This window comes from Aulonocara stuartgranti, assembly GCF_965226115.1.
Source record: "Aulonocara stuartgranti genome assembly, chromosome: 16".
Lineage (NCBI taxonomy): Eukaryota > Metazoa > Chordata > Actinopteri > Cichliformes > Cichlidae > Aulonocara > Aulonocara stuartgranti.
This window is the reverse complement of record NC_138952.1, coordinates 24,967,282-24,986,126: the sequence shown is the minus strand read 5'-3', so window position 1 is coordinate 24,986,126 and position 18,845 is coordinate 24,967,282. Positions and strand designations below refer to the sequence as shown.

The 18,845-nt window shown below is 40.7% G+C and overlaps 1 protein-coding gene across 1 annotated transcript in view; it reads right to left on the bottom strand.

Annotated features, from left to right (window-relative positions):
• Positions 1-18,845, bottom strand: part of hydin (HYDIN axonemal central pair apparatus protein) — a 54,904-nt gene that overhangs the window by 8,743 nt on the left and 27,316 nt on the right. Inside the window, exons 42-82 of the mRNA XM_082507609.1 lie at positions 18,648-18,722; positions 18,304-18,487; positions 18,052-18,193; positions 16,920-17,046; positions 16,754-16,841; positions 16,538-16,629; positions 15,923-16,042; positions 15,471-15,632; positions 15,113-15,307; positions 14,780-14,980; positions 14,382-14,614; positions 14,107-14,289; positions 13,816-13,935; positions 13,572-13,731; positions 13,321-13,493; positions 12,931-13,129; positions 12,723-12,816; positions 12,213-12,306; positions 11,956-12,121; positions 11,791-11,873; positions 11,434-11,580; positions 11,180-11,270; positions 10,472-10,676; positions 10,056-10,288; positions 9,808-9,956; positions 9,451-9,646; positions 9,194-9,290; positions 8,480-8,719; positions 8,241-8,383; positions 7,505-7,729; positions 7,250-7,410; positions 6,879-6,973; positions 6,502-6,721; positions 6,173-6,373; positions 5,968-6,094; positions 5,383-5,548; positions 4,720-4,867; positions 4,400-4,607; positions 4,082-4,303; positions 3,003-3,172; positions 1,577-1,775 (exon numbers count right to left, since the gene is read on the bottom strand). Of these exons, the coding sequence (XP_082363735.1) occupies positions 1,577-1,775; positions 3,003-3,172; positions 4,082-4,303; positions 4,400-4,607; positions 4,720-4,867; positions 5,383-5,548; positions 5,968-6,094; positions 6,173-6,373; positions 6,502-6,721; positions 6,879-6,973; positions 7,250-7,410; positions 7,505-7,729; positions 8,241-8,383; positions 8,480-8,719; positions 9,194-9,290; positions 9,451-9,646; positions 9,808-9,956; positions 10,056-10,288; positions 10,472-10,676; positions 11,180-11,270; positions 11,434-11,580; positions 11,791-11,873; positions 11,956-12,121; positions 12,213-12,306; positions 12,723-12,816; positions 12,931-13,129; positions 13,321-13,493; positions 13,572-13,731; positions 13,816-13,935; positions 14,107-14,289; positions 14,382-14,614; positions 14,780-14,980; positions 15,113-15,307; positions 15,471-15,632; positions 15,923-16,042; positions 16,538-16,629; positions 16,754-16,841; positions 16,920-17,046; positions 18,052-18,193; positions 18,304-18,487; positions 18,648-18,722 (6,534 nt within the window). The remainder of the gene's footprint in view (positions 1-1,576; positions 1,776-3,002; positions 3,173-4,081; positions 4,304-4,399; positions 4,608-4,719; positions 4,868-5,382; positions 5,549-5,967; positions 6,095-6,172; positions 6,374-6,501; positions 6,722-6,878; positions 6,974-7,249; positions 7,411-7,504; positions 7,730-8,240; positions 8,384-8,479; positions 8,720-9,193; positions 9,291-9,450; positions 9,647-9,807; positions 9,957-10,055; positions 10,289-10,471; positions 10,677-11,179; positions 11,271-11,433; positions 11,581-11,790; positions 11,874-11,955; positions 12,122-12,212; positions 12,307-12,722; positions 12,817-12,930; positions 13,130-13,320; positions 13,494-13,571; positions 13,732-13,815; positions 13,936-14,106; positions 14,290-14,381; positions 14,615-14,779; positions 14,981-15,112; positions 15,308-15,470; positions 15,633-15,922; positions 16,043-16,537; positions 16,630-16,753; positions 16,842-16,919; positions 17,047-18,051; positions 18,194-18,303; positions 18,488-18,647; positions 18,723-18,845) is intronic.

The following is an 18,845-nucleotide window of genomic DNA, read 5'->3' as shown; positions in this document are numbered from 1 at the left end:
TAATCCAGGGTTTTTGATTTGGGAAGGATTTGACTGTTCTGGATGGGACGACATCTTCCACGCATTTCCTGATAAATCCACAGACTGAGTCTGTGTATTCATCAATGTCTCTGGCGGCCACGTGAAACATTTCCCAGTCCGCGTGATCAAAACAGTCCCGCAGCGCAGACTCCGATTGGTCCGTCCAACAGTGCACCGCCCTCCGGGTTGGAGCTTCCTGTTTCAGCTTCTGCCTATAGGCGGGCAGGAGCAGGATGGAGCAGTGATCTGATTGGCCGAATGGGGCGCGGGGGAGGGCTTTGTACGCATCCCGGAAAGAGGTGTAACAGTGGTCGAGTAGCCGGTTTCCGCGTGTGTTAAAAAGGATGTGTTGATGGAGTTTTGGTGAGACTTTCTTCAGGTTTCCCTTATTAAAGTCTCCGGCTGTGATAAACACTGCCTCTGGGTGTGCGGTTTCCTCGCTGCTGATCGCGCTGTACAGTTCCCTGAGTGCACGGTCAGTGTCGGCTTGTGGGGGAATGTAAACAGCCGTAATAATCACTGCTGTAAATTCCCTCGGTAGCCAGAATGGCCGGCACTTAATCATCAGGTACTCCAGGTCCGGTGAGCAGAAGGATTTGACCGGGTGCACGTTCGCATAATCACACCAGCTGTTGTTGATCATGAAACACACACCACCGCCTCTGCTTTTCCCAGTAAGATCCTGTGACCTGTCCGCGCGGTGCACAGAGAACCCCGGCAGTTGTATTGCGGAGTCCGGTACTTTGTCCGATAGCCAGGTTTCTGTGAGGCAGATCACGCAGCAGTCCCGCATCTCTCGCTGGAATGAGATCCGTGCCCGAATCTCGCACAGCTTGTTCTCCAGAGACTGCATATTAGCCAGTAATAAACTGGGTAACGGTGGTCTGTAAGTGCGCCGTCTCAGTCGAACCAGAACGCCAGATCTTCTCCCTCTGCGTCGGCGTTTGCGGCCTCCAGGGCCAGAGAACAAAGGCGTCTCAGGTGAGATGAATGGGGGGTCTGCAAACGGAGCGTCCGTGTTGCAAAACTTGAACTCCGGAAAGTTATAAGAAAGACCGTCTTTTATGTCCAGTAAGGTTTGTCGGTCGTACACAAGGAGACAAGTGCTGCTCGTGAAAAAATAAAGGAAAAGTAAAATTAAACACAGAAGAAAGCCGTTCCTTGGGGGAGCTCGCGACGAGGTACCCAGGTACAAGAGAAAGCTCAGAAGGGACAGGGCCTTCTCTATTGCGGCTCCTAATCTGTGGAACAATCTGCCCCAGCACATTGGAGAGGCCTCTTCACTGTCCACTTTAAAAACCCATTTTTACTCCTTGGCTTATGACACAGTCTGACCCTGATTTTATTGTTTTAATCTAATGTGCTGATTTTATTGTATTAAATGTAATTCTAATTATCATTTTATACTCTTTTATTATTATTGTTGCTCTTTGTGCTAATTTTATTATTTTAAATATCATTTTAATTATTATCTTTTTTTTTTACGACAAAATTGTATTTTGACGAAAAACCTAAATATAGTTGTTGAGTCCACCACATGCACAGTGGTTCTCACCTTCATCTCGATGCCCTGCCCCAGTATCTCCACCTGTTTTGTGACACAGCTGTTTAAGATGAAGGTGAGCTTCTCGTGGTACTGACATGGCTCACGAGGATAAAAGGTGAATGGTATCTCTTTTACACCAGCAGGTGACAAAATATCTGCATGGAAGTCCATCTCCAAGAAAGCAGTGTTCTCGAACTGGCACTGGATGCTGAGGAGCAGAAGACAGGAATCTAATTTTAGACTCTCAAAGTCTCATTTATTCTGATTATAGTAACAACTGAGTGGTGGAGAGAAACAGAACTGAGGCATCCTGCTGAAAGCACAAGATTTGAAGGATCAGATTCTGTGAGTCAAATTTTTGTTTATCTACACAGCAACGTGCTGTTCTCAGAGTTACCTGACACAAAAAAAACAAAAATCTGAATGATACTAGAGCCTGACTGATATATTGGTGGCGTCACTATCAGCGATATTAGCGATATGCTAGTATTTGTATTTGGGACGAATGATAAACACAAATTAAAAAGTAAAGAAGAGGCAGGAGAAACATCCTTTTACGATGTTCTGAGTGTTGATTTTGCAAAGTTTGTCAAACAGAAATAAACTATGCAACATCAAAATCTGCAGTTTCCCAGTGGCAACATATAAACTGAACAAATACAACAACTGGCTGATTCGAGCAGAATGTAAATGAGTAATCCATGGTTTGCTGCAGCAGTTAAAAAAAGCGTATTTTTAAACTGCGACACTGAAAAAATGCTGAGTAAAAATTTGAAATTGAATTAAAAGCAATTTATCAATCAGGCTCTAAATGATCCTCTTGTTTCTGGACCTTCTGTGTGATGTTACTTCCTGTTGTAGGAAGCCTGGGACAAGATTATGTGACATTGAGCTGCAACCACCATGAAGGGCTGACACAGTCATTAAGTTACTGTAATCAACTGTAAAGTGTTTTGAATGTGCACATGTTTGAGTGTAACTGATATTGTCATGTTGCTGCCCTATATGAAAAGAATTAAAGATCTGCTTCAGGCAAAGTTACAGCAGTGTCTCCCTCTTCTTCCCACGCATCATGCCGAGTTGGCCAGGACAGGACCAGCCAACGAGCCAGATAAGAGTAAAACCAGTAACAGCTTTTGAATGTTTGAAGAACCTTGAATCCTAGAAAAACTGGAATTCAAACTACGACAACAACTGTTTAACATTAAGTTACCATAAATCCAGAAAACTAGTTTAGAGATAAGAAATATCAAATGTCAGTTACCTTACATTTTTAAATAAATCTGTTCTGCTTTGATGATATTTGCAGCAAAACATTATGTGTTAATATAATATTAATATTACATATCATATTATATTATATTAATAAATATGCGAACTCTAATCCAATAGTTCATAAAAAAATCATGCTTATGGTTCGGAGACTTAAACACACCTGATGTCCCTCTTGCCATTGTTCCTTAACACTAGGGTCTGAGTTGCCGGTTCCATACCAGGACAGTACAAGAAGCACTTCCCAAAGTTAAGCTTGGTAGAGGAGAATTCGAGACTGGGTGATACAGCCTTGCCTTTTATATCAAAGGCAAATGTTGGCCCACGTTTCACCTGATGAGATGAATCAAGAAGAAATTTACATCAGAAAGGGAAATGCCCAGAAAGCAAAACTCAATAATTATTATCTTTCACACCTAAGGCTGGGCCATATCATACCGTTCACGGTAATACCGGTATAGTGTTAGGCAATGATAAGAAAATAAAATGTCGCGATAGAATATGGGTAAAACGCACATGCGCAGTGCCTTTGTTTTCATACGCACATGGCAGAAAAAGCATGGCGGCGACGGAGAATGAGAAGGCGAAAGAGGATCGTCGAATGAAACAGATGAACCAGAATTGGTTTGTAAAAATGGTGCAACTTCAGTGGTGTGGAACTGGTTTGGCTTTCATCCGTCAGATACACACCAAAGCACATTTTTTGGTAGGGCATGCAAGCGGGCCGTCGTTATTACCGTGTTTTTCGGAAAATAAGTCGCTCTTAAAATCCTTTGATTGTCTGAAAAATGGACAGTGCTCCTTATAATCCTGTGCGCCTTATGTATTCTGGTTGTGCTCACAGACCTCAAACCAATTTTATGTAGTACACGGCGCTCGAAAATCTGTCAAAAAATGTTTTAGCACGACCTTGATAAGCTACAAAGCCACATTATACATGGTTATGCTCAGGATATGTCAGCCCATTTCCACTGGAAATGCCTTTTGGTTAAACTGTCAGCAAGGAAACAAAAAAAACCATCACACAATACTCAGATAGACAGACTTAGTTCTAAAAGATGATCTATTTTTATGGTATAACAATAACTGCTAATGAAAATGATAACTTCAGCCAAACTGCCTACATGTACATGAGCTTTTCTTAAAAGAGAACTACAAGCATGATGTTTTCCTTTAGTCTTAAAAGCCTCGATGATCCTTTAAAGCATGTTACTTCTGTAAAAATCCACACCAGCCTATTACCTTGATATTTAGGTTGACGTCTTTGAGGTTGCAAATGCACTGGGGGGAAAAACACAGTGAAGACTGCAGCTGCTTCCCAGCATCGATGGCAGCATTTTGTGTTTTTGTGACTAAGTGCTGTTGCAGTGCTTTGGGACCCGTTAGTTCAAAGTTCACTTCCAGGATGAATCTTGACAGATTGGACACCAGAAAAGTAAAAGTGGATTGCTCTGAAATCCCCACCTGTACAGAAAGACACACAGGAAGCTCTAAGTTGTCATGTAAAGGAAGGTGACTGTACATATATACATATGAATATTTTTGTCTGTATCATCTCACCTCCCCAAAGTCCAGAGTTTCTTGGTGGTTGGGGGCAATCATTTTGAGGCCCCCCTCTGGCTTCTCAACTTGTACAGAAGTGCTCAGGGTGAAACAATCAGCCTTAATGATCAGTGTGAGTGGCTCTGACTTCTTCTTCACCCTCAGAACCACTTTGAAACTCACATAACCTTCACAGGAAGGTGTGAACGACACCAATAATGGCAACCTGCACAAAACAGTTTACAATTATCTGATGCAGTTTTCTCTTGGACTTTCTATAACATGCCATTGGGGAGCATATTTCATCGCTATCTCATTAAGATTATAATGTCATTAACCTGTTTTTGGGTGCCACTGTGCCAGTCATGGGCTCCAATATGAGCCTCGATTGCTGGTCTTCACAGAAAAGAGATGAAGGAACCACAGAGAAATGGAAGGGCTCTTCCTCTTCACTCACAAAATTAACTGCCTGTTCCACTTTTTGTCCTTTTTGTACATGGAAAAATTCAAAGTAATCTGTATCAGAATGTGATAGATTAATTTATTCTTAGAAACACCTATTGTGGCAACACATCTGCCATTAACACCAAGATATCATTAGAGACAGTATATTTACTAATCTTAAGGCATAAACTGAAAGAGGAGCTGTGTTGGAAGTGGGTTGCAAAGCAGCTTGCAGATGCACATCAACCGTAGGCAGGCTAAAGAAACTTAGGTAGCATGCCCTGTGTGAGAGCTGCCAACTGGATTTGTGGAAGGGCATTGGTAGAGCCATCAGCTGATGCAGGCAGGGACTGAGTTGGCAGAGCAGGACATCATCACACTTGCTGTAAATCTAAGCTCAATTGAATGACATGTATTCTTTGTTGCATTTCATTAGCCAAGCCAGTTAAAGACAAAAAATCATCTAATTTTACCATCAAAAGAAGCAAATACGCACAAAGTATGAGTATAAGGGATTATTTGAACGTTTGCTTTTGTATATATTAAAACTGAATTACCAAGAAGCAGTTCCCCAAAGTCAAAGTGAGGTCTGTCGAGATAGGTGATTGGTTCTCTAGCAGTGCCCACACATAGGAAGGGAACAGATAGCGAGAGAGTGTCAACAATGAAGGTCCAGAAGGACTCCACTGCATCCAGCTGCTCGGCAACATACTCAAAACACACCTACAAACAAAGCAGACAAAGCAGGTTCAGGGGTGGCCAAGACTCATTCATGAAAACATACAAGTTACTGGAGCTCAAATTGCCAAAAACGTTAATGGTGGTTCTGATAGAAAGGTATCAGAATACCCAGTGCATCACAGTTATTTGGTATTTTCATGGCAAAAGAGAGGTGGTGGTGGTGGTGGGGGTGGGGGGGCTAGATATCAGGCAGGTGGTCATAATGCTATATACTGTTAGTTCAAGAAAAACACATGGAGTGAGTGAGATGAATAAAGACAGATAAAGGTAAAAGAAGAGAACCCAAGACTGACTAATGGAGAAAATGAGATCAAGATGGGAATGAGGTAGTACACTCTGTGAGATACTTTACGACGAAAAGACCATCACTGTTATGTGGGGTGCACTCTGTCTATTCTTACTTCTGCTTTGTTCCCAGGGGGAATGACACCAGATGGAACGAGACAGTGGAAATGGCTCCTACTTTTGTCCTCACACCTCCATTTGAATGAGTAGGGCTTACTGGTTGGGTTCACCACACTAAAAGACCTAAAGAGTCAACCGAGAGCATGAAACATCCCGGGTTACACTGACAGAGATAGAAGTTCTAACCTTACTTGCTATTACCTTGTTGATGGTACAGACAAACCAATGGCATGAATCTCCAAAATTCTGGTGTTTGGGTCCAGAGGGCCACTGAATTCAGAGTTACGACGGTTCCCACTGACGTAGTCTGAATCTTCCAGGTCAAAGTGGAATTGGGGCAAAAGGCTGCGGCCACACACTGAGATACACGGGACCTGTTCCCCATCCTGCAAGTTCTGAATACTGGAAGAAAAGTGCATACTCACAAAAAGGAAAGAAAAGCATCCAAACCATTGACGCCATTTTCAAAAAACTTGAAGAAAATACCTAGTTAAACGTTTACCTGCATGGAAATGTTACACTTCCCTTACCTGCAAAACAGCTTTCCCTGAAAAGTGGACACCTGCAGGGGTAAAAAGCGAACAGTGAAGTTCTGCCTGGCACCCGGCTTCATGGTCCCTACGCTGGGTTCAATGCTGAAAGGAGGAAGCTCAGGGTTCAACATTAGAAGTGACAACAAGTTCGCCAGAGGACGGGCTTCAGTCAGCGATCCTGCTGATCTGCTGCCAGGTCGAGAAGTCGAGGTCCCCTCTGTTAAACACCACATGTAGACATTTACACAGAGTCAAGTCCAGGTTTTAAAGTATTCACGTGTAGGTACAGAAAGAAATAGCACTTATTTTCAGGATCAAATCCAACAATGACAAGTTGACCCAATAATATTGATGATATAATATTTCTGTCGTACCTTCTTGGTCACAGCTGACAATATTGCTGCTTGGATCCATGAGAACTTCCCAGGAGAATTCCACCTTCAAACTTCCCTCATTCACAACCTGCAGTCTACGTGCGTGTGTGCAGACAACAAAAAAAGTAACACTCAGAAATACTCAGAAAGAAAGACATATTTTTGAATTTACATTTATGGTGCCCACTGTTGAGCAATGTAATGTTAGATATACATCACATATAAGCCTTTAGTGGCTATCTTTTTGATCTTTAGTATTTTCATTTCTATCTGATGAATAAGAAACCCCAAATAATGTTTCACAAGAATACCATGTTATATATTATTAGGTTTGATGACTTGGAATATGTTGTACACAAAACCTGACTTACTGCTGCAGCCTGGTTTGGAAAAGCATGGTGTTCTCAAAGAGGATGATGTCTGTGCTGCAGCTTAACTTCACATAGTCGCAGACAGCACTGATGCGTAATTCAAGCTCCACCTGAGAGCCGTCGACCACAGAGCAGCAAGGCTCAGGATCTGTTCTTATCACCTGGATAAAAGAATGTGATTTATTAACTTGTCTCCTTATACAGCATTTGACACCACTTGTCTCTCTAACACAATAAGCTAGGGCCCACATGTACCTTGTCCTTTACAGCCTGTTTGGATGCATCTGAAGCTTTCTCTGAAGAACTCAGCCAGTGTACCATCTTGTGTCGGTCATCCCAGTCAGCTACCTCCTCTACAGGCTGCTGGAACTCCACCTGGCAAACTTTACATCTCATTTGCAGCTGAGACAGAGTCACTGCCTTGCTGGAGCTAAATGTGACAATCACTTCCTTAGAGCAACCAGCATGAAGGTGTCCCACCTGTAACAACAAGCAGCTAAATGTTTTCCTGAGCTGGCAGTAAAACAAGCAAGAGAAAATGTAAAATTACTACAATCAGTGTCTTAGGAAAGGAACTGCGTGTGTTCAGAAATAATGTCTATAGCTGTATTTACTATTTGTTGATGCTGGTTTGATTCAAGATTTTTTTTATTGTCATTGTCAGCACTACCTCAAATATTCAACGCAGAACGAAATTATGTTGCACAAGCTCACATAAAAACAAAAAAAACATCAATACAAAGTTTAAAAAAGAGCAAGTATAATAAATAAATGAATATAAAGTCATTGGTACATATTTAAAACCACAAATTATTTAATTATTGCACAAGAGAAATGCTGATTGCACTGAGGCATTATTTTGTTTCAAAAATAATGCCAAACTAACCAGCGACTTTTGACAATGCACATTTTATCACTGCTATGAAAAAGTATTTTTTGGCTCCACCATTTAACAGTTTTGACAGCCTCTGCCACTTTGTTGATATTTTACCTGTGGTGAAAAGCTGACATGAGGTCCACTAGGGGGCCACTCAAACCTCAGCACCTGGCTGCTGCTGTGGTTGGTCATAGTAAAACTTTCTTTGTATGGAACGTTTACATGGCAGTCACCAAAATCCAGCACCTCATAATTACCTATAAATGAGAAATTAGGTCTTTAATAAAAGACTCAAGCTTCTGTTGAACTAAATCACAAGATTAGGAGGTTTTGTAAAAAATCTTATGCCATACCTTCTTTTTCATCTTCATGATCTATATCCTGCAACGACCTGCTGATGTGATCTAGAGAGATGACTGGCTGGTAAGCCTCTCCTGTTACTTCTATTGTAGTGTTGCTCTGCTGGTTGTCCTTCACTTGCAGTGACATTTTTGCCTTGACACTCAAGGGTTTATCAGAGCAGAAGCCAACCTCAATCTCCACTGGTTCATTACTCTTCAGCTTTAGGTTTACTCTGTGCACCGATTTGTGCTCTGTGGAGAAGGAAAAATGTCAGAAACCATTGAGGAGTGGGAAGTGTGAATGGTTTAAAGCCTCACCCACTAGTTTTCAGTGCATTTGTTAAACTAAAACAAGATCACACTTGACCTCAAAGAAAAGACAGGGTAAAACCGAGTCATGTCGGTTAGGATCTATAAATCATAAATTGGGACATAAATTGAATGGGAAGTTCTTGCAATAAGGTCACGTTGATGCTCATGGACTATAAAGAACTGCCAGCTAATGCGATGAATAGTTACAACAATATGTAAGACAGTACCCAGCAATGTTAAGATGGCCACTTAGGAGAGAAAGTCACACTACAGCCTTAAGAACTCAGACTTAGATTAAAGAAATGTCAGCTGTATTTTCAGAGTGCCGTGGTAAAACGAGCATTAAAACATTACAGTTAAAATTACAGTGCACTTTTCTGTAGGTGTTGTTTCACAAATACAAGTTTTATTTACCTGAAGCACGCTGTGTGGAGTCCACTGAGGCGTTAATGTTGTCAGACGCAGCTTTTAGGGTGAACACACCATGCTCATCCAGCATGTCAATCTGGACCTATACACATTTTCAGAAAACACATTCATTATTCATGAAATCCTACCTAGACTGTTTGTTATGTTTCTGAATGCATTGTAAATAATAATATTTATATTTTGGTATAATTTGGTTTTACTGAATTTAAAATGGATAAACAGACAAATTTCCTTCTTCTCACCTCAGCTGGAACATTTCCATTATTTAACAGCACCAGGGGTCGGATATGTCTGCGCCCTACTGGTACCCGTCTGAAGTGCAGCACTGGGCTTCCTTTACTGCTCCTCAGACCTGGACGTACCACACAAACACTGGGCAGAGTGCCTTGTCCCAAAAGGTCAAACTCCAGCACGCTGGTCTTAATTGTGGGTGTCACTCTTAATCCAGCAGAGAGAAGAGAGCAGGGTGGGAGAAGTCAGCAGCAGAAAACAACCGGTGCTGTTATTGTTATTATATACAGTAGTAACAGGGATTAAAAAAGGGATAGAAAAACTAAAGACAACACCGCAGTGGCATACACAGTCATTTGCTTCTTTACCTTCCACTTCCCTCCACCTTGGCCTCAAACACAACACTGTAATGCTGCATTGCCTGAGGTGTGAAGGTGACAACAGCAAACGCGTGCGAGAGGCTGGGAATGCTCAGTGTTGTCACAGGCAAGTCAAAGACCTCAATGTGTCGGGATGACTGTAAAACATACATATTTTAGACTCAAACTTCTACCTACATTATGATAGACAGAAACAGTCCGATATACATTTATCCTTGTGACTTTAAACACTTCACCTTAGGCCCAGCACTTCTGATGGCCAAGCTGAGCATGCAGGGGACCTTGCTGCTGTTGGTGAGTTTGAAGCGAGCTCGGCTGGTTTGACCCACCAGGATTTTGTTGAAGATAAACTTATTTTCATCCAGCACAAAAATCCCTTTAGCATTGCAAAACTGCTCTGAAGAAAGCTGGCTACTGCTGCAGCACAGATGGTGTTCCTCAAAGATGGAGGCCATATCCAATACTATGCCTAGAAACCAAAAAAAAAGAGCTAGATATAATATGATTTAAGTCAAAGAACGGCTAGCAGTAAGTTTAGAACAGAATTTGATCTTTGATCAAAAATCTTTTTAATATGCCTTTGGTAATTTCAGGACTGTAGAGCTGAGCCTGACCAGCTTTACTGATCAAAAAAGAATCATGCAGCTCTCACCTGGCTTGCAGACTTCAGCCAGCAGTGTGTAGGGTATGCCATCAGGATGGTCTGAGGGGTCACGCCCAATGATGTCAATGTGCAGACCCTGGCTCCACCTGCCCAGCTGTTCAGCTGCACAGTCCACTGTCACCAGCTGCTGAGACCCTGGCTGTAGACTCCCAATGCAGGGAGACACTGAGAACATACCCACGCTGAGGCGATTCTGGAAGAATTCAGGAAAATCAGAAGAAGCAAGGAGAGGTGTTGAGAATACTGAAAGGAGTACTTACAAAAAGAAATCAAATTTAATGTCAAAGAGCAGAATTTAGTTTATTTTGCTTTAAAAATTATTAAGCATAAAAATCAAAGACACAAAATTATACACAATTTTATTTCATGACCATCATCACCGTTTTTTGTATTGCTTCCCTGTTAAAATTAAGGGGTTTTATCGTGTTTCTTATTAATTCACTTTATAGACCTTTTCAGTGTCTATTTTGTCTGTTTTACTTTTGTAAATCCATAACAACTCAAAGGAACTGAAAGAAAAAATGTCAGGACTGTTTTGTGATTATTCATGTGTTAATTATTAGCTTGACTAATCTCAAAATAAACAGAAAATGTAACTCTAAGAAAATTAATGAAGAGTCCAATGACTGTAAAACCACAAACAGGACCATCTATCAGGCACTGTCACTGGTGTGAAATTCACCAGTGTTCTCTCACCTGAAGAAAACTCTGAAAGGATTCTGGTGGTATTTTGGCAGCATTGGGCCTCCCTGAAAGGGTCTCTCTTGATATAGTCTTACCTGGACCCCTGAGACCAGAATGTAAAGAGAAAAAAAATACACAATTTATTAACAATAAATGTTACAAAATTTTGTTTTGTGAAAACTAAAACTAAAAATGGTGGAGCAAATAAAATATCTTTAAAATAACATGTGCTGGATGTGTTGTTTTCGTGTGTTCTGTTGGCCTACCCTGTCCTCACGGGATCTGTGATCATGCGGCAGATGGTGAAAGAGGCCTCAAAGACCCCATTGTTTTCGATGGTGAAGCTTTGGCTTTTCTTGTTGCCATAGATCAGAGGACCAAAGTTCAAGTCGGATGAAGGTGTGATCTTGTATCTGAAGAGAGACGAACATAAAACACGAAAAAACAAAAAAACAACTACTAAGCTGCTTCATATGAGCAAAATAAGAGGCTGGAAATGAGATGAAAGAAACACAGTTTTTCAAATTCTATACTATAATACGATAATACAATAATGTTTCTGCACTATTAATAAATAATATATTAATAGTGCAGAATTAGTGAAAGCGTGAATCGGCCTTCACCTGGTGAAAACAGATCGGGCTGAAACCCTGATCGCCACGATAGCTACAGTTTCTCCTCCTGTCCCAATGCTCGGTTCAATCACCTGCAAAAGATTAGCTCACTCAGTGTCAGCTATCAATTATTTAAATCTTTTAAATAAAGTTTTTACTTTTTATGGATCGAACCTGGCAAGGCAGGATAGGTTGGTCTTTAATGAACACTTCCACATCAGGTTTGAAGACGATGTTCACTGTTGCGGGCTTGTTGGGCATCAGACTACCACACTGAGGAGACACTTTGAAAATGGAGTTTAGGTCTGGCTGCACTGGGTCTGTCTGCTCAACATTAAACCTTGTGATAAGAGAACAATAAAATTAAATGACCGTTCCATGAAAACCTTTATATGAATAAAATATTGCAAAAACTATCAGTTTAAACTCACTTGTAAGATACTTCATATTTTCCTTGGTTTTTCAATCTGAGTGACAGTCTGACATCCTCAAAGACTCTGATGGTTCCAAAATTAAGACAGCCATCTGACAGAGAAACATGAGCATGTAGTACATTATTGGTGGTTATTATATCCTGCCACCCACTCAGTCAGTCATTTTGCAGTGCTATCTGTTAATGGTCCTTAGCTGCGTTAGATGCCGGTTCTCTGTGACAAAAATATTTCCTCATGATAAAAAGGCAGCTCTACTTAATTTTCATTATTTAAGGAAATATAAATGTATATAACAATGTCTGTATGATGGATTTTCAGTTACTGTAACATCCTTGTTACATTTTTTCAACTTAAATATCATTTTTATGTGACTCCTTCTTTTGCATAAAATGTGGAGAATGGAAGTGCAGGTTCAAAATGGTCAAAATCGGATTGTTTACTGCATTTAAATCAATAAAAGGCCCACATTCACTTTCACATTTAAACGAAAAGCTGTTTCATTTGTACCTGGACTGATTTCCAGGTCCACGTCATAGGCTTCGGCAGTAACCTGAATATTTTCAGTGTATACAACACCTAGGATTTTCTCCACATCGGCTACCTGGAAAAAAACCCACATGATGTACTTCTGTGTGTATAACATGTCTATAATATATTCATTTATTTCATGTTATTTATTAACTACAGCATGAGTACTGCTCTGGTTGTACTCTACCTCCAGACGTAAGATTCTCTTAATATTGAGTGGCCTTCGGGCTCTGAAGCGCAAGCTCAAAGGGAAAGAAGAGTTAGGTGAGATGATGCCCTGATCTTGTGGCACAGTGAACTCATCACCCAACTCTTCCACACCCTGCAATCTCCAGGAAACTGGCAGAGCTGTCTTATTATACATCATAATGCTGCGGCTGTCCCTCCTGGGCAGGATAAAAAAGGTTGGGTGAAGAGAGAGAAATCCCAAATTATCCACTGTGGCATATTTTATCATTGAAGCTCCTTTCTTTTGAGAAAATTCTTCATGTTTTTTTTTTTTCAAATTCACTTTTGAATCTGTAAACTGAGCAATAGTTATCCGTGTTCCCTGAATTACTGCGGTATATGTTGGTACCTGTGCAGCAAAATCCTGTCAAAGTGCAAATGCTTGCTTTCCAACTCCAACTCTGGCCGAACGCCCCAGCACGAAAGCTCAATGACCACAAGCTCAGGATTGTCTTTGATCTGGCAAATCAAGCCGTCCTTCATTTGTCCTACTTTTGTTGGGTACGACCAAAGCGTCAACTCCTTGTAGGGTGGAAAAGTATTTAAATGTAAGTAGAGAAAGTAGAGTAAAATTATCAGACAGCATTAGTGCTATTCTACCTGTTTCTGGTTCGGTTTGAGGGTCATGGCTGGGGGGTCCAACAGATATGTGGTGGCCTGCGTATCATGCTTGAAACTGAATTGGACCTCAGCCTCCAGACATGAGTTATTGTGAATCACCAGCTTCTCTGAGTTCTCGGGGTACCTGTTTTCCTTGTATCTAGAAAACACACACGTGAATCTGTAAATACAAAGAAAGCCACAACCACATGAAACCATTTATAGCCATCGTTCTGCCTCTCACCTGTCTCTGGTCTTGCCACAGAGCAAAGGTCCAAACTCAAAGTATCCAGGTTTAATTACATAGGTCTTCAGAAGCCCCTCTTTAGTTTGAGTGACTTTCTTACTGTGGGGAAACACAGTCCTGTGGAAATCACACACAAAAAGTCAGACTATTAAAAAGCTTCAAACTTAATTCATCTGTGAAAAATAGATCTAGATTTTTACAAAGTGAGGCAGAACACAACACGCCAACTACAACCTCCCCGTTTGCAGTTATTTCACTACATTAGTTCATCACACTACGCAGACTGACATGTAATCACTGCTGATGGAAGGATAAGTAGAAACTCCTCTGCAGATGAGCTGGTTGAGTCTCCGGGTCCCGACTATCTCAAAGTTGAAGGTATGTTTAAAAGTTCCTGGTGACTCTGAGTAGAACCAGATCTTGAGTACCACCTCACCGCCAGCTGGCACAACCCAGCGAAATGCTGTCAGACTAAATGCATACAAGCACACATTCAGACAAGCAGCACCAACAACAAATTAAAAAACACTAATGAACATTAGTGATTCTGCAGTACGTCTTACATATGGCTGCGTTTTTGTTCCAAGCTTGCTTGATGTTCTTCCTGGTCAGTGTCCTCGGGGTGGAAGGAGGCATGCGAACGTGACCCGAGACGCTCTGGTCCCTGTGCTTTTGTTTTGGCGGAAGTCTGTTTCTTGCTCCTGTGAATCTCTCGGCCCGTTTTATCCTTGTCCTTCGCCACTGTGCTGTCCTTAATGGTGGCCTTGCCATGACCTTTAGAGCCTGTTGCCTCTTCCTTTACAAAAACAGCAGACAAACAGTGTTCTGACTTAAAAACCTAAAATTTCATGCTTTTAACACCAAAATAAGCTTGTGTGGGTTAAATGGACATGAGGTCCATGTTGCTTGTGTTTCAGATTTTGCCTCAAATTAAGAATGATTTTTTTTGTTTAGACATTACCGATAACTTTAAAACGGATGCTTGCAGCTCGTCCTCTTTCTTGTCCTTGTCCTTTTCATCCAGCCCTGAAGGAACCAGGAAGGTGAAACAGGTCTGTTCTAGTTTAGCTTGCTCTCGTTTTTTGGGAAAAGGAACGACAGAGAAGGTGACAGAAGGAGGGATTGGAGGGCCACTAGGACCTATCCCTAAATCATCCAACACCTAATGAGACCAAAGCAGAAAAGAAAATAGATTAGGAATTCATCTTAAACTTATGAAAGAATAATTTCATTTTCAACAGAAACATAATTAATAATTTTATAAAAATGAAAGATCTGTGAAATGATGCTATACCTCATCTAGGGCAGGCAAAGAGCTGCTTATGATGCTCATGTAGTCTTTTTCTGTTACATTTAACACAATATATGGAATGTCCAGAGGAGATGCCTTGTCGTCTGCCTTCTCTGCTTCTGACAGTCCTGCTATTTGACTGTGCAAAGGTGATATGAGCTTGTTACTGACTCTCCTGCTCTTCTTATCAGCAGAGGACTGTGTAGATGGAAAAAATATTTTGGATTCAAACAAGGATAAAGAATTATAGCACACCTTTCCAATTTTCCAAGCAGTCTTACATTTAAGTTAAAAAAAAAAAAGGAGGGATTGGAGGGCCACCTGGTGGAGGACCACCAGGTGTGTTGGCCAGCTAACACACCTGCTTCTCTGTTGTAACTTCAGCTGACCCTAAAGCATCTTCAGTGGGGAGTGGGACCAACAACAATCCCCGGCGCCGGTCCCAGTGCTGCAGGATATGCTCCACCAGGGCTTGGCTCTCCTCGTATTGACAGAACTTAGACTGCAGGTTCTCCACCCGGGACTGAATGGGGGTATGGTGAGCAATGGAGAATGAAGGAATGGTGGCACTTGAATGGTTAGTAGGCAATGATGTGAGTCTGTTAACCTCTAATGTAGAACATAATGTGCACCAGAACAGGTTAGGTTTACAGCATAAGTTACCAAGGTGAGTACGAAGCATCTGAATGAGAAGTATGGAAACCCAGGATTGGACCCAAAGTTACTTGGACTAAATCCTGCTTTGTAATACAGGCCTCAGATTTTATGTTATTGACTTAACAAAGAGCCCTTAAATGGCATATTTGTACAAACCTTCCCAGCAGGTAAGCCCTGTCTTCTTGCTCTGTCTTTTTGATTCCTCTCCCCTGCTTGTTTTCCATCTTTCAACTCTTTTTCTTCTCCTGCACTCTTCACATTTACAGTTTCTGTATTCTGGCAACAACACATGATTCATGTTGGATATAAAAGCAAAATTAAATACTTTAATGTAATTAGATCCTGTGCAGAATGCAAGACACTGGATTGCAGAGTAAATCATTAATTCTTCATTGAGTGGTTTTAAAAACTAAAGTAAGAGAAGCTGAAGATTTCACAGCACACATAGTAACAGATAGGCCTACAAGAAGTACTTTTGTTTCTTGAATCCCTTTTTTCTCAAATTAAAATCAAGTAAGTATTCAAAACATACTTGAAAAAAATCAGACATGTTGTTAAAATAGTAAGATTTATTATTTATTATTCCATCATTCCTCATATCTGATTTGTTGTATAACATTACACAATCTTATGAAATAATGTATCCCAAACATGCAGTATAAAAACTCCAGTAAGTTACAAAGTAGGTAATTAGTCTGCTATACATATCTACCATTTTAAATAATGCACTGGGGTTGAGTGTGTTGACATCGTTGCTAAGCTCTAATCTACCTTGTCTATCTCCAGTGTGTCTGTGGGTTGAGGAGAACCTGTGGTTCCTTCTGTCTGCTTCTGTGGATCATCGGCCTCTTTGCTATGATGCTCTGTAGGAATAATGACCAGACGTCACTCAGTAACTGATTATGCTGCACTCTATAAACCGTTTCATTTTTTGCTCTATATTACATTTTATAAAATATTACATGTTTTTTTTACACTTGTCTGCACCTTCATTTAGATGACATTGCTCTCTTGTGTCCCCTAATTGCTCTTTGGAGTCGTTAACAGAAGACGCCCTTAGCACATTCAATGTTGACTACAGAGGAAAGGGGAGAAATTAATTCAGTGCTCTAATTTTTCTCTGTATTTGCTGGTCTTCATACTGGATACAGACCTGCTTTACCCCCAGCAAGCTCTTCTTCCTTGATGGTTCTTTAATGTCCTTCTTTCCACCCACCTCTTTTAACCTTTGGTTCTCTTCCTGTTGCCTCTTTTCTTCCAGCTCTTTCGCCATCTGCTCCCTTACACACAAGTGAATTGTTTTTAGTTACCTTCATTTGAACTTGAATATATTCCTGGTATTTGAGTGAAACTGTGCATGCTCAGCATAAATAAAACTGTGCACAATATTCCTGGATGTAGAAGGAAGCAAGAAGTAGTTTCAAGTCTCTATATTTATGATCCCTATGAGGGCTTTTATTACATGGTAGATATAGTAAATCTAAGTCTATAACTGGTTTAAGAAGAAAATGAATGACATCAAATACCTCAAAATGTGGTTATAGTGGCTTATGCCATATTCTAAACCATTATTGATATAAATGTTAAAGCACATATTATGTATTGATTATTTATTACTGACATACTGACATGAAAGAGATTAAACAGTTGCTGCAGATTTGTCAGCTGCATATCTGATTCGGCTTTCACTCCAAAGCTGCTATATTGGATAGAGACTGTGTGACTAGGAAAGTTATTTGAGTAAAATAAAATGAATTTCATGGAGACCATCAAGAAACCAGTTTGAGACGCTCTATGATCTGTGACATGGTGTGTTATCCTGCTGGAAACAGCCCTCAGCAGATGTGGTCACTGTGGTCATAAAGGGATGGACATGGACAGCTACAGCAATCAGAAAGGCGTGTGTGTGCGTGGTGTTTAAACAATGCTCAGCTGGTACTTAGGGAACAAGAGAAAATACCCCTGATACCATTACACCACCGTCAGCCTGAACTCTTGATACAAGGCAGGACGGACCCGATTTTTCTACATACCTTGGGTTGTAATAAGTGGTTATCTGAATTATTGTTGTCTTCCTATCAGCTTGAAGCAGTTTGGACATTCTCCTCTGACCTCTGGCATCAACAAGGCATTTTCACCCAGAGAACTGAGCCTCACTAGGCATGTTGATCATACCATTGATGACTGTGTCCATTTCATCAAGCTAAAACATCAGTTTTGACTTTGTGCAGTTTGGTAAAACTAGAAATTAAAACCTCACTGAAAAAAATAAATATTGTCAATACCTGAACTTCTGCTGTCGGAATTCCTCTCTGTGTTTTTTGTTGATGCGCTCCTTCACCTCCTGTGGCAGAGCATTATACTCCTCCTCATCCATGTCCTGCAGCCATTGTTCCTCCTTGGCAGCTTTCTCCTTCTGCAGAGCCTCTGAAACACACACACACACAGTTTTGGTCATTTATCCAATTCAATACATAAACGTGACAACTATAAGTTCTGTTCACAGGTATAAGAATTTCTGTCTGTAAATATTTTACCTTCAGCTTCGCTTTGAGCTTTTTCCCGTGCCTTCAGGGCTGTATAAGAGTCAGATAAGTTGACCAAATAGATGTGTTTGCGGTTACTTAAGGCCTTGAGAACAACCTGCAGAGTGCTCGCTGGAACCCGAGTGTACGCTGAGTCCAGGCCATCAATCACTATTCCACGATAACAATCGCTTAACTGTAATCACAACGTAAGCACCAACATTAGAGAGAATTACAAAATAACTAGAGAAACATGAGAGAAAACATTCCTTATTTGTGCCAATTTATTGCACAGCACTGGCTAAGAGTTATTCAGTTTGCACTTTTCTGTATATACACACCATGTAATACCTCACCTGAAATCTTTCTGCTAGGATATCAACCAGTAAATGTTCAGGCAACAGACTCCTCAGTGTGGTCACATCTCCTCCCTGAAGCAAAATCACACTAAATAAATTGGTTTTCTATGAGTAACAATTACTCTGTATTCACAGTTTATACAATAGTTTTGTATAGAGGTGTAAAGGAAATGAAATTTAAATGAATTATTTAAC